General features: G+C 45.5%; 1 protein-coding gene across 6 annotated transcripts in view; it reads right to left on the bottom strand.

Annotated features, from left to right (window-relative positions):
- The window catches only part of SNX29 (sorting nexin 29), a 438,387-nt gene that overhangs the window by 262,807 nt on the left and 149,844 nt on the right, over positions 1-25,736 (bottom strand). For all 6 annotated transcript variants that reach the window (XM_059693199.1, XM_059693196.1, XM_059693200.1 and 3 more), the window contains one exon: positions 1,714-1,796. In XM_059693199.1, coding sequence (XP_059549182.1) covers positions 1,714-1,796 — 83 coding nt within the window. The remainder of the gene's footprint in view (positions 1-1,713; positions 1,797-25,736) is intronic.

The raw sequence follows: 25,736 nt of genomic DNA, 5'->3' as shown, positions 1-25,736 counted from the left end.
TAAAGAATTACTCCCAAGCCTCCCTCATCCATCAAGTTCCTCCCAATAAATCTCCCGATTACTCTGATCGCCACTCACAACAGGCCATTTCTTCTCCCCCTGTCCCTGAGCCTACAGCAGATTAATTAAAGGGGACGCCAACAGGAGCTTGCAGCCTTAAATCCATCACTACGGGACGGGCCTGTGGTGGCTGAGACAGATGACAGTGGAGTGAACCTAGTAAGAGGGAGGGTGAGAGGAAGAGCCTCACACACAGCAGCAGACACGGCATATCTGGAAAGGCAAACTCCGGAGAAACAACTCCCTCCCCGGGGACAGGATGGACGCCATATCCAGTAAGGAGCTAACTGATGGCCAGGACCATATGAGCTTTCAAAACTCAAGTCAAGCTGGAAAAGAGGGGCGGGGATTGGTGCAGTTGTTGTTATAATCAACAAGAAGTTCAGAGTTGGACTATCACATCAGGTACAGCTGAATTCAAGGGCTCAAAGGACCTGACCAGACTCGGTTCCTCTCTGCCTCTCAGCTCAGCTCCTCTCTCTATGTGATGGCCTCATCCCCAGCCTCCCAGGCCCAACAGAGAGGAAGAACCCTTTCTGTGGCCTCCCAGAGCCTGAGACCCAGCGAGAGCACCAGCTAAGTCAAGCGCAGGGCAGAGAGTGGAGCCCCACCTCTGTCACTGGACTGACAGTGAGTGAGGATGCTGGTCATATGAAAACCAGAGCAAGTGGGGCGGGCACTACAGAGGACACAGATGTCCACTACAACAAGAGTTAGCAAAGGCACATTTGCAGAATGCCTTTAAGAACTGTTCTTTCATGATGGAAAGAGCTAACTGGTTCCAGTGCCCATAAAATCAGGATGCTGTTAAAATGCATCAACTCTACCCAACTGAGAATCTCAGCAATCAGGTAGGAGGTGGGAAGTGAGGCTGAGGGCATTACTGTGGTGGAGGTCTCCTCACAGGCACATGGCCCCAGGATGGAGGCCCTTCACCAAGAGCTGTGATGACTGCAGCTACTGAGGGGCCTCCTGAGGACGGTCCTAGGGCAGCAGAGCTGGGGCAGGAGTGTGGTTCAGTGAGTGGACGCCTCCTCCGTTGCATCTGACCACCTGAAGAAAGGCTGTGTCAGCCAAGTAATCAATTTTCTGTCTACTTGTATTTCTGATTAATATTAATAATGGCTAACATTTACTCAGTACTTACTCTATGGTAGGCATTATGCTGTCTACGTGGATTGCCTCATGAGGTAGGCATTATCAACAAGTCCTACTTTACAGATGAGAAACGGAGGTGAAGAGAGATTAAGAAACTTAACCAGAGCTGGGCTGGAAGCTGGTCAGCCTAAGTCCAGAGCTTGAATCTCCGCTGCGTTGGCGTTCTGCTGCTTTCACCCCTAGCCTATGCGACTTAATCATGCTGCAAGGTTCACTACCTTTTAAGTGGTGTCCCAAGACTCTAGACTTAAAATTCCCTAAGTACACAAATTGATATGACTGTTGTTAATAATCTAGCAGGTTAAGTCTTACAATATTAGTTTAACAAGAATACACAGCAGGGTTTTCCATCTAATTAATTTTTCAGAATCCTGCTTTTCTAATCCATCTGCATATGCACTTGTTACCTGTTGAGTGTCTACTATGCGCCAGGCATGGGGGTGATAAAGATGCAAAGGCTGGGCCCCCACCCACCCTGGCTGGTCTCCCCCTCACCTTCAGCTGTTTGACCTTCTCTTTTCAGCATCTGGACAGCTCCCACATACTTCTTCAGCTGGACTTTGAGCACCTCATTTTCCCTGCAGGTAGAAGAATGTTTAAAAAAATATTTTTAAAATTTGGCAATTAGACTGAAGGCAGGGGTTGGGGGCGGGTGTCTGTGTGAAAAGATGAGTTAGCAAAGCACATTTGCAGAATGCCTTCAAGAACTGTTCTTTCATGATGGAAATGAGCTAACTGGTTCCAGTGCCCATAAAATCAGGATGCTGATGTGCTATGCTCAGGTTATTTGAATCTATCAATCTGTTAGGTAACTATTCTGTGCCAGGCACTCTGTAATATACTCTCCATTTACAGAAGAACAAACCAAGTACTGTATATTCAACCTGGGGGATACTCTTAATATCTTTATTAACTACAAAATGTACTGGATATTCATTATTTGCCAGGCATCATGTGAAGTTTTTAGGTATCTCATTTAATCCTTCCAAGGTATTATCAGAACATCAATTTTAGAGATGAGGCATAAAGAGGAGAAGCAGTTGACCAAGTCTACCCCCACTCCCCATGTAAGACCGTGCTGTGAAGCATGGAACTCAGGCTATAAGACCCCACACTCTGCTCAATTCCCTCTCCAGGTACACTGGCTAAGAAAAAGAACATGGGAATCAGGGGCAGAAAACTATCATTTGTTGAGTATTTATGACATAGCTCAGACTATACATACATATGTGACCTTGATGAATCAAGCACGCACTCATTCATTTATTCATTCTTCATTCAGTGGGAAAAGGTTTATTAAGTGCCTATGATGTGTCAGGCATGATGACACTATCATATTCTTCCCATGAGAGTGGAATTGGGATATGGATCAGGTCTCCAACCATGGTCACAAGTAAGACACACTACTGAGATCCAAACCTAGGTCTGTCGGACCCCAAGGCTCAGTAGAGCTTTTCTCTGTCTCCTGTAGGATTTGGACTTGGCTGCTCACCAGCTACCCCAGCCAGAGGTGCTTCCTCCACATTTTTGGTTCTGCTCCTCCCCTCAAAGCCCTTACGCCTGAATGCCTTTGAATGAGCTAGAGCATTTCCTCACAGCAAAACAGCTGTAAGATTGGATTTCTTTTATGCTTATAAAAATAAATTTAAAAGTAAAAATGCTCACTTGAAAATATTCAATTAGAACACATTTAAGAAGGAATGTGACAATCAGCTGAAAACCCAACACCTTGAAAATAAATCCAACATTTTTATGACTTTTCTATCATACCCCTCACTAGACATGCATGCATACACACACACACACACTCCTAAATATAATTTTATGTGGATGAAACTTCTTTCACACTCCTTTAATCTTTTTTCTGTTCAAAGTGTTATTCCCTTGTTTACTATTCCATCACCATTTTCCCATGGTAATCAATCAATGTTAAAAACCTGGTATATATATTAATGCCGCCCTCCACGCTCACAGTCACTAACTACAAACCTGATATACTCAGGTCGAGTTTACTTTATAAAACCGGATTATAAATTTTTCTACAACTGGGTTTGTCTCATTTAAGAACTCACCACTAGAAGCCTCTAACTCGGTCTATTTATGGATGCAAGTGCCATTCCTTGATATGGATAGCCCACAATTTACCAGGAGAAAGCCTGAGACTGCCCATCGCTGGCTCTGCCGTCTGCTTTCAGTGCACTTGACTACATCTCTGCCCGCAAAGACAGTGTTGTGTTTATATTTTGCTTTTCTGCACTATTTTGGCAGAAAGAACATCCACACCAACTGCAGATATACTACCATATACTCAGTTGTTCCCTGAGAACTCCACACTCATCTCAGAAGCTTCAGAGGGAGAGTACAGAGGAGCCCCTTAATTAGCTTCCTCCCCCTTGATAACCTACCACCCGTGTGTCTACAGGTATCTGGACTTTCTCTGTCTGTGATATGAATAGCAAACATCTGAAGCTAAACAACTAACAAGCCCTGAAAAGGCCTGTGGGAGAAAAAAATATTCCCGATGTACGCGGATTTACACTTGTTTCCTTGGGCTCCCTGACCAGAGTCTTGTCACTCATCCCAGGCTAGCCCTAATCTCCACCTGTGAATTCAAGTCGCATATGACCTGAAAACTAAGGAAAGGACATTTATATGCATTTCTATGTGGTATAATTCAACATAGTTTGTGGCAGAGCGTCCCCCAAGAGGCAGGCTGGGCAGGCTCACTCCGGCCGGCTGACAGGCGCATCACGTCGACATCTGGCTGCTCTGTCTCACTTGCTCACACCACACAGGCCAACCCTCGGCTCCCTTATTCATCTTCAACTCTGCAGTCAGCACTGAAATGAAAAGGGGCTGCTTGTCTTCTGATCTGGATCAATCTTTTAATCAACCTAATACTATCAAAATATCAGACCTAACAGATAAAAGCCAAGATTTTTAATATAAATCTGACTTCCATCAAAGTGAGGAGGAGCCATGAAGGATATATCAAACCACTGGGTCGGACACCTTTGGGAGCCATAAACTCATCCCAGCCAATGTACGAATGAACTTGTGTGCCTTCGTGGGAAATGAACATTTCCAGGTCCCTGGAATTGCTTCTGAATAAAACTCCAACACCTGGAGGAAACACTGGCCGCTCCAAAATGCAACTGGCTCCTGATCCCCCATCCCGCGACAGGATGAGGCCCATTTTTTTTAAGTAATTTTAGATTCACATGAAATTGCAAAGACAATACCAAGAGTTTGGTCATATATACCCTTGGCCCAGTCTCCCCAATGGTTACACCCTATGTAACTATGGGGCAATGGCAAAACCAGACTCTGACAACGTGCAGGCATGGTCCTATCAAGCGCATAACAGTCCTCTGCCTCAGCGCGCCTCTAAAATGGACCACTGCAGGTCCGGCCACGACTAAAGCAAACCAGGTACAAGTACAAGAGTGAAGAGAGGGTGGGCGCCTTTGGCAAACTACAGAGCCCCATCAAAAGGTATTTTTAGCACATTAAGTGACCCAAGAAAATATTTCTAGGCTCTAGACAACTAATCTGCAACCAGTCTGAATTTGGAAAGAGAAGAACCACATAGAATTCACCATTCTTATCATTACACAGGTCTCTGTTATGATTATCAAATAAAAATGCCTTTTCATTTGACACTTCATGAGACAACAGAATGGATCAATTAATTAAGCACATCCTAACTACGAAAGGCCTCAGAATTGCAATAATGACTAAGGCCCATCTCAGCAGAGGCCTTTGGCCCTGCACAAGTCACGGACCAGGAGTCTGCCAGCCTAAACAGTGAGAGGCAAGGTGAGCAGCCAGACCAAACCTGCCCAGGGCTCTGGTACATCAGCACTCACCTCAGCCCAGGCAGCCTGTCTTCAGAGCCTGGGCGCCTACCGTCTTCACTATACACCATCCTGCACATGTGTGGAGGGAGGGATGTTTGCATGCATGTGCACATGTATGAGAGAGTGAGAGCAACAGAGCCCAGAAGGCTATATACATCTGGCGGGTGATGAAGCTGCTGGGGGGGAGCCGTCCCTTCGCCTTCGCCTTCGCCTTCGCCTTCTCCTTCTCTGGTGAGGCACCTCTACACTGGTGGCACGGGACTGAGTGAGCCTCTGAGGACAAGACCTCTGAACAAGGAGGCACAGGTGGTTGGCGCCCTGTCAGCTACATCTTAGGGCAACTTTCCTTCCCGTTTCATGGGACTTTCCTCCTCTCTGGTCCTAGTGTGTGCCGGGCTTAGCTGAAGATCACCTACAACACCTGGCTCTTTTTGCAACTAACGGAGTGATTTCCTTAAGACCCATCTGAAAAACCATCCAGAAAAGTTGGGGGTAGGGGTGCTGTTATTGCAAAGAAACCATCAGTGCTGACCTTCCAAAATGGGCTTCCTTTCTGAGGGTTCAACCCATTTCTCCACCACCATCCCGTGAGTCATCACTGGTGCCACGGGGACAGCTGGTTTACTTCCCACCCTCTGTGACCAGTCAGTGGCCATCTGTCAGTGGCTGTGCTCTCCCCGAAGATTTAGTCTTTCAGCTGCAAATCACACATCTGGCTCAAACGAGAACTACAAAAGCTAAAGCCACACCTGTTAGAACACCGACAACACGAAATGCTGACGAGGATGTGGAGCCACAGGAACTCTCATTCACTGCTGGTGGGACTGCAACATGGTGCAGGCCCTATGGAAGACAGCCTGGGGGGGGGGGGTCCTCACAAAACTAAATATACTCTTACTATGTGATCCAGCAACCTTGCTGCCTGGTATTTACTCAAGGGAGTTGAAAACTTAAGTCCACACAAAACCTTGCACACAATATTTAGCAATTTTATTCATAATTGCCAAAACTTGGAAGCAACCAAGATGACCTTCAATAGGAGAATGGATAAACAAACTGTGGTGCATCCAGACAATGGAATATTATTCAATGGTGAAAAGCAATGAGCTACATGGCCATGAAAAGACAGGGAGGAGACTAAAATGCATATTGCTAAATGAAAGAAGTCACTTTGAAAAGACTACAAACTTTGAATCCAACTACATGACATTCTGAAAAAGGCAAAACCATGGGGACAGTGAAAAGGTCAGTGGTTGCCAGGGGTTGGGGGGAAGGTTGAACAGGTGGAACATGGGGGATGTTTAGGGCAGTGAAATTAATCCATGTGAGACAATAATGGTGGGCACAAGTCATTATACATCTGTCCAGACCCACACAAGGAGCACCACCAAGAGTGAATCCTGATGTACACCATGGACTTTAATAATAATGTATCAGAATTGGTTCATCAATTGTAACAAATGTGCCCTACCAATGTAAGATGTTAATAAGAAAAGCTGGGGAAGAAGGCAATGAAGGGGTATAAGGGAACTCTCTGTGCTTTGTTCATGTTTCTGTAAACCTGAAACTGCTCCCAAAAAGCCACTTGTCACCCTTGTCATTTGCCGAGAGAATTGCTGAGTCACCCTGTAGGCACCTGTGTCTGTAGGTACCTACAAACCTGGCTGACCCTGCTCCCCTCCTTTCTCTCCAGTCAGCACTAAACAGTGTCAGCTACTGCGAGTGTCATGTCCTGGAGAAGATGAATGAGGGTGCGAGCGCAGACACATTCTGTGGGAGACAGTGCAGCGTTCATCCTGGCACGGGGCCGAGAGGTGAAACACTTCAGAAACAGTGATGGGGCTGGAGCTGGCAGCCTGAGGAGAGTGGGAGAGAAACACAGTCTGGGAAAAATGACTTTTCAGCTTTGATTGTTGTATTTTTGCAGTGATCATGACCTTGAATACTTGGGCGTTGCTGTCCATACCATGAAGCCAGGAGATTATGCCTTCCTTCCTGCCTTTGTTGGCGGCTGAGAGGGACAGTCACTTTTACAGATAGCCTGGCCACTCAGCCGTGCTCTGGCCGAGGTCAGGGGTGGTTATGGCTACTGCCTCCCTCGTGCCAGCGTATGGGTAGGGAAAGCAAATTCCTGTAGTTGCATCTTATTGTGATTTTTTTTGTTTTTGTTTTTGAAGTTTAGAATTTTTGCTCTTTTAGTCCTTAGATTGCATCCCTCTAAAACATGTTATATTTAACATCATTTGAAAATAATGTAATTTCTGAGTGGTCATGTTAATAGTTGGATATATAGTTAGATTCTGGGTGTTGTTTCTAAACACTTATATTAACTTAGTTAATCCTTACAACTGCCCTGTGAAGTAGGTTCAGTTGTTATCCCTATTTTATGAGACTGACACGCTGCCTGCTGCGCTAAGAGGGCCACCTTGTTATCCCTATTTTACAGACGAATATATTTTTTGCTCTCTTGATTTCAGGTTAATTTGCATTAATAAGAAAATAGTACTATTCTGTTTGTCATTATGGGTTGACATAGAAAAAATGGCAATTTTTTCCCAAAAAATTGAGGGAAAGGAAATTTTTGATTAGGAAATGAGATGGTATTTATAATTTGGGATCCTGAGAATAGTATATCATGTGACTGAAAAGAAAGCTAAGGCACAATAGACAATAAATTTTTGTCGAATGTATAAAAGAAATACAAAGCACCAGACTTGCAATTTTTGTATGTAACTGCTGTGCCCTGTAGAACTTTCCCCCCTCTGGATAATAATGAGAGGGAGTTCTAGCTAGAAAAAACAGATAAAGTAGGATTCTTTACTCATCTGTTTAAGGAGCCAAAAAAGAGAACAGTTTTCTGTAAATAACACTACTTAATAAGTTTATAACTCACTTTTAACCTTATTTTGCTTAATGAGATTCAACTCAATTATATATTCACACATTCCTCCATATTTATACATCACTCTTCAGTAATGTCACTTATATATGTGTGAATATGTGTATAGTATCAAATTTATTACACTGTAACAGGATTTTAAGTTCAGGACTTATCCTTAACAACTTTCACAACCATAACATCTTATATTAAATGTTTAAATCTTAATGAAAATTAGAAAATAGTGTACCTGGAATCATCAAAACCAGTTGTAATTTAAGTTACTTCTTGGTTAAATATAATGTCCAAACCAGTGGATTAACTGTAATGTTTTGATGGCTGTGAATTACCAAATGCACTTTACAGGGTCGCTGGTTTTGAGTAATTATCCTCTGAGTGGTGCTGTCTGGGTTGTGGGTTGTTTGTTCTGACACTGGGGCAGGATAATTGCTTTGACTTACACACATTAATTACTGCAGTCACTGGAAGCTGTTTGAGAGGTACTTGCCACTTCCTCCATGGTTTGCTTCCTTTCCTGATGCTTTTAAAAGAAAACGGCAGGGTGGCCAGCAGGTGTGTTTGGGGCTGAGGGTGGGAGTTGGCAAGGCTTTCTGGAATCCTCAGATTAACGTGTGAATACTTCTCTGTCTCCCCTGCACCACCCCAGCCCTCCCAGTCTGGCCATCGTCATTTCTTGCCTGGGTGGGTGCTCAGTCACAGTAGCTTCCTTCTGGTCTGCACACTTGCCTGTTTCCATGCCTCCCCCACTTTCTGTTTTCCCACATAGTATGTCATTCCCTTGCAAGTGGGTACCCTTCAGGCTTAAACTTCACACTAATTTCCAAGCCTCGGGCTCCTTGGGATTTCCCGCCCTGCTCCCTCCTGCTCCAGCATCCCCGCCTTGCTCCAGCATCAGCGATGTCCCTCAGTTCAAGGAACAAGCCAGGCACAGGCTGGTCCTGGGGCTTTGCCCCGACTCATTCCTTTGCTCAGAACCTTGCTACTCAAAGTGTGGTCCAATATCTGGCACAATAGGCATCCCTAGGGCCCTTGGTAGAAATGCTGAGTCTCAAGCCCCACTTACCTCATTTTTGCCCATAACCATAAAATATTACCATAATCCACACTTGACCCAATGAGGAATGGGGGCTCAGTAAGGCTGGTTGGCTGGAGTGGGCCTGGGACTAGTGTCTGGGTAACCCCAAAGTCCACACCCTCAGCACAAGGCCAGGGTTCTTCTGATGCGGTCAGAGGATGGAGGCTCTCCTACAACGGAATCCACTGGGGGCTCTTTCAAAGAGCCTGTCTCCCCCCAGCCCTGCTCTTCCCTTTCGTGAATAGTTCAGTCCAAAGCCACTGAGACCAGTTACATATAGGGAGAGTGATCGGATTAACGTGAGAAAGCCAGAGGTCAACCCTGTGCTGTTAGACTGGAGTTCAAGGTTCAGTGCAAACTCATAGGGCATTTCAAAAGGACAGAGATGCCAGCAACAAAGCTCCCCTGGACAAAACTGGGACAATTTGAACATCAAAATAGTGACAACAATGGGTTATGAGCTACTGAATATAATAGAAATCAAGAAATCCATAAATAAGCAATGGAAAGTCTAATGCAGAATGAGATATTTCCAAGGGCTTCAACTGGCTCCCCACACAATGCTTAATTGTAAAAGAGAAGAGATTAAGTTCACAGTGGAGAGGGTGGCAGACACCCCCTTAACATGATCAGTAATGAAACAACTGAAGCCACCGTGCACCAGCCGCCAGGACACCCTAAGAATATACATCATCCCTGTGATATTCCTACCAAAGATGCATACGCAGAATCAAACCACAAGGAAGTAGCAAACCAACCAAATTGGGGGCCATCCTGCAAAATAAATCGGCCTATAATCTTCAAAAAGGCCAAGGTCACAAAAGTCAAGGAAAGCAAGAAATAGTTCCAGACTGAAGAAACGTGACAATTAAATGCAACAAGTCACTTAGGACTCAATTATTTTGCAAAAGAAATGATCGGTGCAAGTTGGATGTGAGGTGACTTGAGCTGTGTGGTGTCTCATCAGCAGCTGGAGCAGAGAAAATGGAAAGGGAGACCATGAAAAGCTTGTTTGATTTTTAGTGCTCACTCCCTGTTCCCATCATTTCACTATTTCTTTAATAATCCCCATCTCATTAGCCACCTGGTAAATTCCACTCAGAATGGCATGCTGGCCCCCACATTTCATATCCAGAGCCAGGGAAACAGCCCAAACAACTCCAGTAACACAGGAGGGTAATTAATTGCAGATGACACACACCCAAAATATGCCGAGCACAACAGGAAAATCGCAGGCTCCAAGTAATAATAGGCGGAATCATACTTGACTGTCATTTCACTCAATCCAAGCTCTTTCAAGTTACTTCTTGGGGCATCTGTGTATCAAGAAGGCAGCTCACTTCAGTCCTCTATGCCATTAAGAGTGTTTGCTTTGAGCCCTAGCAGGTTTGGCTCAGTAGATAGAGCATTGGCCTGTGGAGTGAAGGGTCCTGGGTGATTCTGGTCAAGGGTACATGCCTGGGTTGTGCACTCGATCCCCAGCAGGGGAATATAGGAGGCAGCCGATCAATGATTCTTTCTCATCATTGATGTTTCTCTCTCATCACTGCTGTTTCTATCTCTCTCTCCCTCTTCCTTCCTCTCTAATATCAATAAAAATATGTATTTTTAAAAAGAGTGTTTGTTTTGAGGTCAGACAGGCTGGCTATGCCTCTGTGTGATCTTTGGCAAGTCACTTAACCTATCTGGGCCCTGGTTTTATCACCTGTAAAATTGGATGATAAAAATACCTACTTCAGAAACTACAGGGAAAATTAAAATAGGTGTGTATTGTGTGTGCACATAAATACAAATACATGTAAAGTGTCTGGCATATAGTAAGTACTAAATGTTAGCTACTATTTTTTATAATTACTACTACCACTATCATTAGTCATAAATTATAAATCAGGGTCCCACTGTAGTCCATCCAAAGAGGTCTGTTTTCTCCAGGGAAGGGGAGGACTAAGGAAGCCTGGAGTGATCCCTGGAAGTATTTCCAGGCCGGCATCGATACTGAGTCCTCTTCCTCCAGCCTGTCCCCTAGCCACCTCGATGCATCCCCAGATTCAACCTCCCCTCCTCGGGAATTACTCGTCTGATTTCCCTAGACTGGTTCAGCTCCCGCTAGGGACGGAGCATTTCCCACAGTAACTGGGAGTTGAAGGAGCCTCCCACCACATTGGGCTTCCCTGGGAGCCAGTGTGGGGCGCCCTAAGGTCCTCAAGTGACAACCTACCCTTAGGAAGAGTGCATGCAGTAGTACCACTGCAGGGGAGATCAGAACGACTACCCAGAGGCCACCTCCCCAAGGAGGGAAGAACAGATGTGAAGTGCAAACTGTTTCCTGATGAGCCCCAAGAAGAACCATAGGCTGTACAGGAGCAGAATACAGACTCCAGAGCTGCCAGCCTACCCGGAGGTTTCAGAGCCACGGGCGTGCAGGAGCCAGTCAGGCAACAAAGGACTGAAGCGGGCCGGGAAATGCACACTGGGCATCATGTGAGGGTGGAAGTTACGGTGAAGCAGAGAGTGGTGCCCACCTGACAGGGACATCCCTGACTCATGCTCTTCAGACCCGCTGGAAATCTGGGTTTCTCTGTGAACACAGTGTTGAGGTCTTAAAAACACGAATTCACAAAACACATCTGTGAGACAAATTCTGCCTGGGGCCCCAAGTGCCACCTCTGCTCTTGACCCTCACCTCTTGGTATCAAGCTTTGCCACCTGTAAGACCAGAAGTCTACTTGCTAGTTAGTGTCCCTTTATTAGGCCAAGAGGAAATGGAGGTAAAACCCTCAAGATCCTGTCAGAAACACATAACCTGAATCTACCGTAATCACGAGGAAACGGCTGGCAAACCCAAATGCAGGGCTGTTCTACAACACACCTGGCCAGAAGAGGAATGCAAAAAGGCAAGGTCGCGAAAACCAAAGGAGCTGTGAAGTGGTCCAGATTAAAGAAGATTAAAAAGCCGGATGATTCAATGCAGTGCCTGGTTCTGGCCCAGATCCTGGATCAGGCAAAGAAAATGGCCATAAAAGCTTAATTGGCCCAATTGGTGAAATATGAATATGGGCTCTACTCTACATAATAATCCTGCATCAGTGTTAAATTTCCTGAATTTTACCATCACACTGTAGCTATGTAAGAAAGTGCCCTTGTTCTTAGGAAATACAAGTTCTTAGGGGCAAAAGTCATGATGTTTACAACTCTTAAATGGATCAGGATAAAGGTTTACATGGGTAAAAATATAGGTAGATAAATCCATCTTAAATGTGGCAAAATACTAACAATTCGTGAATCTGACTAAAGGGTACATGGGAGTTCTTTTACTACTATTATAATTCTTCAGCAAAGTTAAGATTATTTCAAAATAAAAAGTTTTAAAAATAAAACCTTTAGAAAGAAAGGTTCCCAGCCAACAAAAATATGGGTTTACAACAACCCACAGAGAGGAGTTGAAAGGGTTGCTGAATAGCTCGTAATTGGCACTGAAAAGCCAAAAAAATGAGCTCGGTAAATATAAACACAGGATATGAAATAGTACCCAGGAATACCAAGGCCCAGCCACTACTATTACTTTGGTAAATATCATGGTCAGAGGGATGTAGCTCACGAAACCTGCCCACCTCCGTTCTGAGAATGCCGGCAGGACCGCTGAGACAGAGCCCGAACACACTCCATGCGGGGTCTGTGAGTGAGAGGTGTAGTCACTATTATCATCTGCCACCTGCCCAGGAGGGAAGGGGGCTGGGCGGAGAATGGCCCCTTTCTTCCAAAGAGGCGGCCTGCTGCCTGGAATTTGATCTGCTGTGGAGGAGTTGTTGTTACTGACACAGCGTTTGGAGAGAGACATCCCACATCTGAATACCAAGCTGAAAACTCAATTTGGCTCTTGAACAAGTTACAATAGTCTCATCAAATCCCAGCCTCTTGAGACCACCGGCAGAAAATGTGGACTGTGAATGAAGCAAAAATAAAAAGGTAACAACAAAATACCACAAGGGAGGCCAAGAAGCAGAGTGAGCGAGACATGGGCTACTGCAGGAGGGAGTAATACTGCTCATCCAAGCCCCAAGGAGTGTCTGGCTTGCAGACGTGCTCTGTTGACCCTCAAAGTGTTTGAGTGTGGGTGTGGATGTGAGGTTGCTTTTAATTAGGTGACAATAATTAAAATCAAGACATTCCTCTTAATGACCTAGTTTTCCAACTTCTCAAAACTCCAAGTGCCTAACCACACAGCCACGTGCCCTTGAGGTCACAGTGGCTGGCACTGACTAGTTGCCACTGGAGGACAAGTGGTGTCCAGTTCCCCAAGGACCCCACCTCCTTTTCTCACAGGTGGCCTCCTTTATGCACTTCCACTGCCCACCTGGCTCCTGCAGGCATTCCAGTTTCAGACCCACTGCTGCACATGAACCCTGACACTCTGACAAGTTCCAGAGACAGCTGTGGGATGGGAACTTCAGGGTCAATGCGAAGACATGACATAAAATCTAGGTGGCTTATGCTTCAGCAACCACGGCAAAACTGTCACTGGCCTCCTCAAAAAAGCACATTTGCCTTCATGCAAATCAGGTCAGTGCCTAAACCTCAAAGGGTTCCTATGGATTCCAGGAAGCTGACCAGGCTGGGCTTGGTGAGTGTGAAGATGGAGGGAGGGAGCTGGATACCAGCTGTTACGAAGGTGAATAAAACTCCTAGGAATAAAGCAGGAAGATCTAGGAGGCCTGACTGAGTCTGGATTGCTTGTATTTGTAACACGGCTGCTGGACCATGAGTTCCTCCAGAACAGAAGCCTGGCCCTGCCCAGTCTGGGTTTCCCCAAATCCTGCGCAGGGCCTGGCACAGCACAGCATTCAGTCTCAAGGACGGTCCGATGCCATATCAAAGGTAGTTCATAGACCTTGTCTGGATCCTTAATGTGGGGGGGAATGGCTAAGAGAGAGACCTTAGATTAGACAGTGGTTCTCAACCTTCTGGCCCTTTAAATACAGTTCCTCATGTTGTGACCCAACCATAAAATTATTTTCGTTGCTACTTCATAACTGTCATGTTGCTACTGTTATGAATCGTCATGTAAATATCTGATATGCAGGATGGTCTTAGGCGACTCCTGTGAAAGGGTCGTTCGACCGCCAAAGGGGTCGCGACCCACAGGTTGAGAACTGAATTAGAGGATTGTGAAAATGGACTGTGTGTTAGATATTAGGGAATTATTGTTGATTTTCTCAGCATGATAATAATATTGTGGTAATGTGGGAGACTGTCCTTATTCTTGGTAAATAAACATAGGAAGATTTAGGGGTGAAGAATCACAAACTCTGAAACAACTTTCAGTTAGTACAGAACAAAATACCTAGCTGTGTGTGTGTATGTGTGTGTGTGTGTGTGTTTATTAATATAAGAGACTAGAAATAAAGACAGATGTGCAAAACATTAACTGGTGAATCTCAGTGACGGGTACGTGTACCCAAGTTCATTGTACCAGTCTTGCACCTTTTCTGTAGGTTTGAAATTTTTCAAACTAAAAAGTTAGGAAATTTCTTTAAAAATATAAAATGTTTGATGAATAAATAAATCCATAAGCAAAGCTCAAAATGACATTTCTGTGCCCCACTGAGGGTGAGCAGATGAAGCCACTCAGATTGGAGGCAACTGGCTGGAGGCTCCCGCCACCTCGGCCCTCTGGCAGCCCCGAGGGCTGAGGCAATTACTCTCTCAGGCCCACGCGCCACCCCAGCAGTCTGGCTGGGAAGCTCTGCTCCTAATGAACGAAGGCTGTTAGGAGCCAGCAGCGTAATCACGTTCATGAAGCAAAATGAGCTCTGATCCACAGTAACCAATCTGCCTATTACCAGCTGACTATTCACCTTCAATTTCACCCTCAACGTAGCTTTCTTTTGTGCTTTGTCTGGTGGGAGGATACTATGGGGAAGTTTATTAGTATTATTTTAAATTCCTATTTAACCAAAAGCCTAGAGATAATATAACAAAAAGTAGGTGACAAGTTATCCCCACAAACCCCAAAATAAACCAGTAAGAACAAACCAACAGCCACATGGTCTGTATGGCATCACCATCTGTGCGGGAGAATGCAGAAGCCACAGGGCATCTGATGAGATATCCTAAGAAAAGAAGCCCAAATCACCAACAGGTATTCCCTGGAAAGGAAAACACGCTGGGCCAAGTGAAGAACTACAGTCAAACTACGGATGAGTGCAAGGGTCCTCTATGTAACGCTGAAGGGACTAACACAGCTGGTCTCCGTTTATTCTCAAACCTGGCCCGCTAGGACACCCAGGACTACTTTCCAACCTATTTGAAAGTTGTTTCAGCAAGAAAAAAAAAAAACTATGGAGTGGAATCATAATTGAGAAGTACAGAAACACTAGAGGCAAAGGAAAGAAAGGTTCTTGATAAAGGTAGGGGAGGAAAACAGAGGCAGGAAGTTTCAGAAAACGGGTTGCCATAAACCTGATCACTACATAAAAACAACAGAAAGGAAGCTCTGTAAAGTTAGGAAAAGCTGCCCTCAACCTCACCTCCCTTTAAAAGTTTAGTTTCCTGACTATACTGAAACAAGGATGTACCCAGATAAAACCCCAGACAAAGTTATAAGAAGAAAGAGAATAACAAGTAGAATATATCTACGGATAATGAGGGCATTCCAGAAATAATCATGTAACTGTAACCTTCTATTTCAAACCAAGCTAAAAGACAATACGGAAATGATACAAAACATGAAACAACCAGAACCAGAATTAGAAAAACTCAATAAAGAGGTGATAAAACTCGGGAAAGTTAAAGAAAACATTTCAGAAATAAAGACCAACCGAGATAGAACACCTAGAAGGTGAAAAGAACAAGCTTCAAAAAAAAAAAAAGGAAATGAAAAGGGGGATAAAAAAGACTTGAGAGAAATGACAAATATTAAAAGCAGGGAAATAAGACCCAACATCAAAAAACAGAAGCTCCTGGAGAGAAAAACAGAGGAAAGGAACAGATATAAACACTGATTCGAAAAAATGGTGTTGAAATAAAACCATGAACCTGAGAATAATAATGCTGAAGGACTAACACCAAGACACAATCTAGCAAAATTCCTGAACTTCAGAGAAAGAGAAGAACTCCTCTGGGCAAATGACTTCTAAGGGAAAGAAAATGATGATCCAACTTTGACAGCAATGCTTCCCCAAAATGCAGTAACATATTTAAGATACTCAAGAAAATGTGAGCTAAGGATTTTAGAACCGCCAAATTGATTTTCAAGAAAAGCACAAACTAGTAACAACATGTAAGAACTTGGGTAATATGTTCCCATTAAGCCCTCCCTAAAGAATCTATCAGAGAATAATAAGCTTGAAATAGTCAAAATGATAAACAAGACAGCAACAGATTTGGTGGGAAAACTTATGTAACTTACATCAAACTTACAGAACTACAAATAAACAAGACTAAGGGGAAAGAATAAAGCCTGTTTTGGCTATATTCTCAGGTCATGTAGATACAGAGTGAATATTTTTCAAGCACAGAGGAGAATGGGGAAAGCACATGTGAAAATTTGTATCTGTCCTCAGCAATTACATTGTTGCAGTATTATTGGTGTTATCTGACACTTTATAGATTAGCTACACATAGGAACATCTACAGATATATACACAAACATTTTTAAAATATATTTTTATTGATTTCAGAGAGGAAGGGAGAGGGAGAGAGAGATAGAAACATCAATGATGAGAGAATCATTGATCAGCTGCCTCCTATTTGCCCCACACTGGGGATCAAGCCCCCAACCCGGGCATGTGCCCCCAACCGGGAATCGAGCCATGACCTCCTGATTCATAGGTAGACACTCAACCACTGAGTAATGCTGACCAGGCTATACAAACATATTTTTAAGATAAAGTATCACTTGGCACTGCTATTGCCAATTCAAACTCATTATGGCAGAGTGCTTTACTTGGCCTTTTATATTACACTAGGGGCCCGGTGCACGAAATTCGTGCACTGGGTGTGGGGGGGGGGGTGTCCCTCAGCCCAGCCTGCCCCCTCTCACATACTGGGAGCCCTCAGGCGTTGACCCCCATCACCCTCCAATCGCAGGATCGGCCCCTTGCCCAGGCCTGACGCCTCCGCCAGAGGTGTCAGTCTTGGACAGGGGACCCCCATCTCCCCCTGATCACTGGCTCTGGCCCCCGCCCAGGCCTGAGGCCTCTGGCCCAGGAATCATGCCTGGGCAGGGGACCCCCATCTCCCTCTGATCGCTCGCTCCACCCCCCGCCCAAGCCTGACGCCTCTGACCCAGGCTTCAGGCCTGGGCAAGGGGACCATCATATCCCCCCAATCCCCGGCTCCGCCCCCCACCCAGGCCTGATGCCTCGGCCAGAGGAGTTGACCCTCATCACCCTCCGATCACCAATCACTGGATCGGCCCCTTGACCAGGCCTGAGGCCTCCGGCAGAGGTGTCAGACCTGGGCAGGGGACCCCCAGCTCCCCATGATTGCAGGCTCCGCCCCTGCCCAGGCCTAACACCTCTGGCCTAGGCGTCTGGCCCGGGCAGCGGGGACCCACAGCTGCAGCGACCCCGCGATCGTGGGCTCCGCTTTAGGCCCAGGCAAGGGGCCCCTAGCTCCCGGGACTGCCAGCTTCGACGGTGTCCAGCTCCCATCGCTGGCTCCACCCCTACTTCCTGCTATCACTGGCCAGGGCGGCAAAGGCACCTGATTCTCCGATCATGGCTAAGCCCTGCCCCCCAGCTCTTAGCTCCCCCCTGGGTTTCCGATCACTGTCAGTGGCAGGGGGCTTCTTCCTGCTTTCCCTTTCACCTCCCTGCATTGTGCCTACATATGCAAATTAACCGCCATCTTGTTGGCAGTTAACTGCCAATCTTAGTTGGCAGTTAATTTGCATATAGCCCTGATTAGCCCTGAAAAGGGTATCGTCGTACGCCAATTACCATTTTTCTCTTTTATTAGATAGGATTTGTATGTGCTTTTCTCCTCACATGAAGGACATTAAGGTTACACAGGATGATTAGCATATATCATAAAATTTGCATATACCATAAAAACTCAGGTGCTTTGTACCACAGCCTATGCACAACAGACTCAGAATACCAACCATGCCGTTAGAGTAGGGACTCAGGAAGTCCGTGTGTCCATTTAGCCAAATATGCTCCATCAAAGTTACACATGTATATACAATTATACAATTTTAGAAAGAAAACTAAACACCATTCAATTAGTCTGAACTTTGCAAATTCTTTTCTATGACTTGGATGTTATTTCAGGGTCGATAAAGACAGGTAGCCCCCATCACAAAGTAAAGGAGAGGACCCCATGGAGTACAGTTGGCCCAGGAACAACACAGGTTTGAACCCGTGGATGTTTTTTTCACCTGGCCCATGAAGTTCAGACCTATGTTGTTCAAGGGTCAAATCCACCAACGGCAGCTATAGGAGGATTTTCAACTGTGCACAGGTCAACACCCCTGACCCCCCCCGCCCCACGCTGTTCAAGGATCAACTGTACACTGGAAGTCCTGCTTTGACTGGTCCCTGGTGAATCTGAGTCCCTGCCATTATCCTCTCCACAATAAAAAGACAAAAATGCCTGTTAAGCGAACTTCCTGATTGTGCAGGGTTCCATATTGTTTTTAGACCACGGGCCTCTTTCTTCAGGAGGTTTAGCCCTTTGTGGTCCTGGGTTGATTTAAAGGCAGAGGAAAACCGGGATGGTTTGTGGAATTTTGCAATCTGGTTGGTGTCCTGGTTGAGGGCTGCATTCCTTAGGACCAAGGGCAATGACTGTCTCTAGCTTCAGTCTCAAATGAGTACCACTCAAGCCTCCCATCTCTTCCCACAGCAATTAACAGCTTACACCAGCCCTCTTCCAACGCAGCAACTTCCCACAGACCATAGGAAAGGGAGGGAACACTGTCAGAATAGACCAGAGGAGTCACCCACCATGTGGCCGTGCCCTATGACCAGAGATGTTCACTCCTGGGAGGCCCCTCATGTCTCCTCCTCTGGAGCTCGCAGAACAGTGTAACCAACCTCCGGCCTGATATTTCCTGCCTGTGGTCCCCTCCCCATGTCCAATGAAAGATGATCAGATGGCCCTAGCCAGTTTGGCTCAGTGGATAGAGTGTCAGCCTGCAGACTAAAAGGTCCTGGGTTCGATTCCGGTCAAGGGCATATGCCTGGGTTGTGGGCTCCATCCTCAGTGAGGGGCATGCAGGAGGCAGCCAATCAATGATTCTCTCTCATCACTGATGTTTCTATCTCTCCCTCCTTCTCCCTTCCTCTCTAAAATCAATAAAAATATATATTTTTTTTAAAAAAGGAAGCTGATCAGATGAAATCTACAATGACATAGAGCCTATGTTAGCAACCTGGGGAACGGCAAGGGCAATGGGTCTAAGATAAAGGGACTGTGGGTCATCGCTGGGGAGCTCTGTTCAATAGCTAGAGAGAGCTACATCAGAGGGGGAAGGCCAAGACTACCAAACCTTGGCTCCCAGTGTTCTCCTGACAAGGATGTGAGCTCCATGAAGGCAGAGAAATAGTTATACACAGTAAGTGTACTAAAAAACATTAAACTGCATTCTTTAGGTGGGTGAAATTATAATGATGTGGCAGCTGTATCTCAATAAAGTTGTTAAAGAATAAAAATAATTAAGTAATTGAGCATCTACTGTATACCAGGCACTGAAGAAAGCACTGGGATATGAGAGAATATAACCAACAAGGTCTGCCTCTCAAGACCAATATGGCTTTCATCAAGACCCTGCACAAACTAAGTTAGAAAACCCACAGAGAGTCATGAGAAGTCTAGTCACATTTAGATTACTAAAACCGAGTCATAAAATCGAGTTGGTATCATTTCCAAGAAGATCCAGCCCAACTCCATTCCTACCCCCTTTTTAACAGCTTAGCAAACTGAGACTGTGAGGAGGAAGGCAGATAGCCAGTGGCCACACCCAATAGAGAGCCAAAGCTGAGATGAAAGCCCATGTAGCCTGCCCCCAGAACCAGCATATCTTCCCCGCATCACACCACTTTGATCACAAATCCAATCCTAGTAAGACACGTGCCTTCAACAACAAACCAGGATCCTGCAGGAACCACGAAATTAGCATGTGAATTATTAGATAGCAGGGCTGACATGGAGTCAACCCCTTTCACACCAAATCATCACATATACACATAATACGCAATTTCTGGAGCATACACTATTCCCATTTTTCAGAAAAGGAAACTGAGGCACAGAAAGGTTAATCAGCTTGTCCCAAGTACTCACAGCTAATACTGGACCCAGGATTTGAACTTACACCTGTCAACGCTGGGAGAAGAGACATCAGTTACAGTGAATTCATCTCCTAGGGCTATCATAACCAAATACCACTGGCTCACAGTGGCTCAGACAACAACAGAAATTTATTTCTCATAGTCCTGGAGACTAGAAACCCAAGACTGCAGTGTAGGTGGTTTGAATTCTCCTAAGGCCTCCCTCTTGGCTTGTAAATGCTGCCTTCTCTCTGTGTCCTCAAATGGTCCCTCCTCTGTGTGCACATGTTCCTAGTGTCTCTCCTCTTCTTGTAAGAACATCCGGCACATTGGAGTAGGGCCCCACCCACCCTTAGAACCTCATTTAACCTTAATGACCTCCTTAAAGATCCTATCTCCAAAGGCAGTCACATGGGGCTTGGGGTTTCAGCATGCAGATTTGGGGAGTTCGTAATTGAGTCCATCACAAACAGTGACCCACTTCTGACAGGGCCAATGCCTGCTGCAAATCTGTAACAGAGGCAATGAGCAAAGTGCAGCACATTAATAAATTAGTAACAATTTAGATAATCCTTCAACATCAACCCTAAAAATAAAATAATCCCCAAATGATTATTCTCCTAACAATCTCCTTTCAGAAGTTACCTAAGCAGTAAATGAAATATAATTAAATTTTGTAGGGCCTCTCAGGAGAGGACACTAAGCTATGTACTAACTCTCCTACCTTAGTGACAAAAGAATCGAGATTTTTTTAAAGTATTAACAATACTTTCAATTTATAGAACCATTTTCCTCCCCTAAAAATCCAAAGAGCAAAACCACCAACTACAAAATCTCCTTAAATGTGCTGTTTATTGCTAAGAGGAGGGAGAACTTAGCAACTTTCAAACAGAGTCCATTTTCATATCATTTTGTAACCACCTAACCTTTTCATTATTCATTATTTATAAAGCACCAACAGCCTTATCCTGTGGAGAATAAGCCTATTCCTTCGGGTTTAAATGAGCTTGGAGAATTCTGTGCTGCTTCGAATGCTGCCTTCAACGGTGATGAATGCCACAGCGGTGGTTTGTCTGTCGTTAAGTGCTCTCCCGGCCCACTCGGGTCAACCTGAGCTAGCGTTGCTGCGGAGCTGGCTGAATCCAATGCTCTCTCCCACCCGTCTGCCCAGAGCTCACACTGACAGCAGTACCTGGATTCTCTCACTCTTTCCTTTGAGCAGAGGTCATGGCTGAAAATCTCAAATGCCTTATCTTGCCAAGATGGGGCCTCCTTCCTCCCTGATTTTCAGCAGTCAGCATGGCCGCAGGATGGCAGGCCCCCTGATCTCCTGGGGGTCTCACTCCTCCATCCCTCCCATGCCTTGCTGCACAGGAGCACAGAGCAGATGCCCAACTACCTGGGCAGAGGTGTCGGTGGCTGCTGGGCAGTAGCAATGGGCACCAGGGAGGCTGCTGTCCCCCCTCTGTAGCCTGAGATGGGCCTGTCAGGAGCCGGCCATCCCAGACAAAGACTTCAAGCTGATCAGACTCGTTTCTGCTGGACTGCCGACCAGCAGCAGAGGGAGGCGGCATAACACACAGAGAGGAAACATCACTGCAAGCATCTCGAAAGTTGGGAGATGAGGCCTTCCCTTCTCTAATCGGCTCCAGAGGCAGGTGTGTGGTTCCTGGTTGGCAGACAAGCATCTCCTGATACGCATGTAGAGAAAGCTGTGTCACAGTGAGATGGGCTAGAATTTGAAGCCAAAAGACCCAGGTGCAAGACATAACTCAGCACTGGCCACTTACCAGCTATGTCAGGGCTGGCAACTGTGGCCTGCAAGCCAAATTCAGCCACCACCTGTTCTTGTAAATAAAGTATTATTGATACACAGACACAATCATTAGTTGATGTGTCATCTACGGCTGCTTTCACACCACAATGGCAGAGTTGAGTAGTTTTAACAGAGACACATGGCCCACAAAGCCAAGTATATTTACTATCGAGTCCTTTACAGAACAAGTTTGTTGACTCATGTGCCCTGTGATACCTCACATAGTTAGTTTGTATCTTTGAATCTCAGTGTCCATTCTCCTTACAAATGAGAACTGCACGACCATCTGTCCTTCATATCTCAAAAGGTTATAAAAATCAAATCCATTCCATTACAGCATCACACTAATGATGATGACAATTCTTTGAGCCCTTAATGTCTGCACTTTACCTGGATTATTTTATTTAATCCTTACAACAACCCTATAAGGAAGCTAATATTATGAAGCTAATATTGTTTTATGGATTAAACGGTAGAGCTAGAGTTCAATCCCAGCTCCTAACCATCACCACCCTCTTCTCTTTTGTGCCCTGGGGACATGGGTGCTGGAGGTGTTGACCACTAGAGAGTAAATGACAGATCTTAGCCCCACACCTAGCCGACACCCTCTGGCGGATCTCCACACCTTCCCTCCAGCCTTGCCCCTCTTCCTTCTACTCTCTTCCCTCTTAAATTGCCAGGCCGAGTTTGTCATCTTTTGTTCATTTTAAGAAACATACAGAGCCTAGTTCTCAGCTGGTGAGCAAAACCAAACAAAATGAGAGCCACTTCAGGTACCAATTTGCATTTCACTCTTACTCAAAACTTCACATTTACATAGGAAAACTAACATACAACCCTCCAAATCAGAGAGAGTAACACTTCCAAAAAAGTTTCAAGGTTTTTAGTGTGGTTTAGAACAAAATATGTCCCAGAATGACACCATTAATAAGCAGCAGCAAGAATGTCTGTTTAAAGAGTCAAGATTCTCATTTCATCCTCACAAAGAGACTATGAAGTAGGCAGGGTTGGTGCTCATCTGAAACTAAGGTCCAGAGAGGTCAAGAGACTTGCCTGAAGACATACAGCCAGTAAGGAACAGAGCTCAGAATTAAAACTAAGTCCCTGACCACACTATGAGTTGTGGATACAAAAGACATTAGAGGCTGGTATCAAACAACTCTGTTTTTAGAGAAACATGAATTTGACTCAAGTGCTGTATAATGCCTGAAAGTGAGGCTCCCTAGCCTATTGGCCAAAAGAAATTACTCTTCTCTTTGCTTCAAAGACCTGAAACCTGGGTCCTAGGGCTGTGGGCACTTGCCAAGGTTTCCAGGTGAAGAGGACTCTTCTATTTTTGGTCACCCCATATGTCTTCCTTCTGGAAACTGCCCTTCATGCGATTGTGGTCAGCCTGTCAATGAAATGGTCCCAGCTTCCCTCCTAGGGGAAGCCATGACAAGGATGGAGGCAACTGGGTGAGCCCAGGGAAGGAGTAGGAGGTTTCAAGAACTCTATTTGGGCACACAGAGGATCCATGACATCTGACACCTGGGCAGTCTGGAAGGCCAGACAGGTGGCCCAGCACAGTCACTCTCAGCAGCCAACCCGCCTGCTGCCACGGCAGAGCTCAGACAGGGCCATTAGGTGAGGCCAGCGCTGGGCCAGTCAAGCAGCTGGTGCAGTCACAGGCCACTGGAATCCAATTTCTCGAGAGACAGGGAGCCAGGGAAAAACAACACAGCATTTTCATTTCCAAATGAGGACAGTGACCTCACCAGCTGAGAGCTGGCCAGGAGGGCAGTTTTCCTGGTTCCGCCAACAAAGTTTAGACTTCATTACAGGGCCCCCCCATAAAGTCACACGTTCCCCTGGAAGCAGAACATACAGGCATGGAGCTAATGAGCCATGTGGGGAGTTGTGACAGAATGTCCCTAGCTTACCACCATCATTGAACACTGGCTGACCCCGAAGGAGAGGTCCACACAGCAACCCAAAGAACAGACAGAAGCACTGTCATTTTCAAAGTAGGGCTTCAGTTTTGTTTTGCAAAATAAATGTATCAAGAAATAGCCCACACAGATCAATAATTAGCTACAGTTATTAATTCACAGGGTTCAGTTGGACCATGGATTCTCTGAAATCACTTAATAAAAGTCATTTAAAAAATAAAAAATATGATGTCCAGGTTTTAAACACACAGACACTCACATATGCAGACATACCCCACACTGGTGTTTGAAGCTACTGGTAGAAGCTCTCAAGTAAACAGAGGGCCTTGATGGAGGAGGGGCATGAAGGACTCAGCTTCCAGGAGGTGTAGCTGCACCACAATTTGCCCCTGTCCTGGTCCCCTAAAAGGACAGTCATCTGGGAAGTAGGTGGGGAAAGGATGTGACAATGAAATGATATAATCAGCCCCTACCATACGGAGTGCCACACGCCTCTGCCGCCACGAGATTTAGCTGTCAGTGCCCCGTACCTTGGCACATGCCAGCTCCTCTGGGTGGAGAGCCCTTCCCTCACCATCTTCACCTGCTGGCTCCCCCGGGTTCAAGGCCCCGCCCAGCAGCCTTCTCTGAGCGGCTCTGTGGCTGTCTGGTGTCTTCCTCAGTGCTCCCACGCCACCTCCGAGCACTCACCACTCCACCTCCTCTGATGGCTCCCATTTGTCTCTCGCACTAGACAGGCTGCCCTTCAAGAACAAGCGCTCTGCCCATTTACCTCTGCATCTCGACTACTCAGCTCACTGCCTGGCACACAGTAGATGCTCAGTAAACGTTTGTTTCATTAGTTAATTAGAGTATCTACTTTGTTAAACCTCCAAACCACGTTTTTAACCACGAGCCATGTGTATTATACTACCACTACTTATCCTACTACCAATGACAGCTGATGTTGATTAAACATGCACCATAAGTGATGGTAAGCATGTTATACAGTCCTGCTACAACTGTCCCAACAACCCTCCAAAGTAGCCCAATGCACAAGAAGGACAGGGACCCAGAGGCGAGACAAGAAGCCCAAGGTCACACCGCTAGTATGAAGCAGAACCGGCTTTCTCTGGGCAGCCAGACTCAAGACCCAAACTCTAAACCATTACTGCGCCAGGTTTGTGCATACATCACTCACCTGTGAGCCACTATCAAGCTGTTTACTGTATCCTGAAGCACTATGTTAATATTTCCTTAATAGTTTTCTTTAAGTTAACCCACTTATTACATCATCTTTTCCTAAGGGATAGAATCTGAAAAGTCAAATGTATAATGGTTCTATTTTGTTTTCTAAAATAGTTCTGGCCTCAATAAGATAGAGGATCATCCCGATACACCAAGGTTGTGGATTTCATCTCTAGTCAGGGCACATATAAGAAGCAACCAAGAAATGCATAAATAAGTAGAACAACAAGTCAATGTGTGTGTTCTTCTCCTGCCCCCCCCCTTTCCTCTCTCTCTAAAATCAATAAAAATTAAAATCTCAAATAAATGTAATTATGAAAATTTAAACAAAAATAGATCCAGTGACATAGAAGTAGACTATCCAACCAAAGAGGGCAAGTGGGGGGTAGAGGGGGTAAGAGAGCAACAAAAGGACTTGTATGCATATGAACATAACC

This window comes from Myotis daubentonii, chromosome 4 (genome assembly GCF_963259705.1).
Source record: "Myotis daubentonii chromosome 4, mMyoDau2.1, whole genome shotgun sequence".
Lineage (NCBI taxonomy): Eukaryota > Metazoa > Chordata > Mammalia > Chiroptera > Vespertilionidae > Myotis > Myotis daubentonii.
Note: the sequence above shows the minus strand (reverse complement) of the source record. Positions and strands in the feature narration are given on the sequence as shown.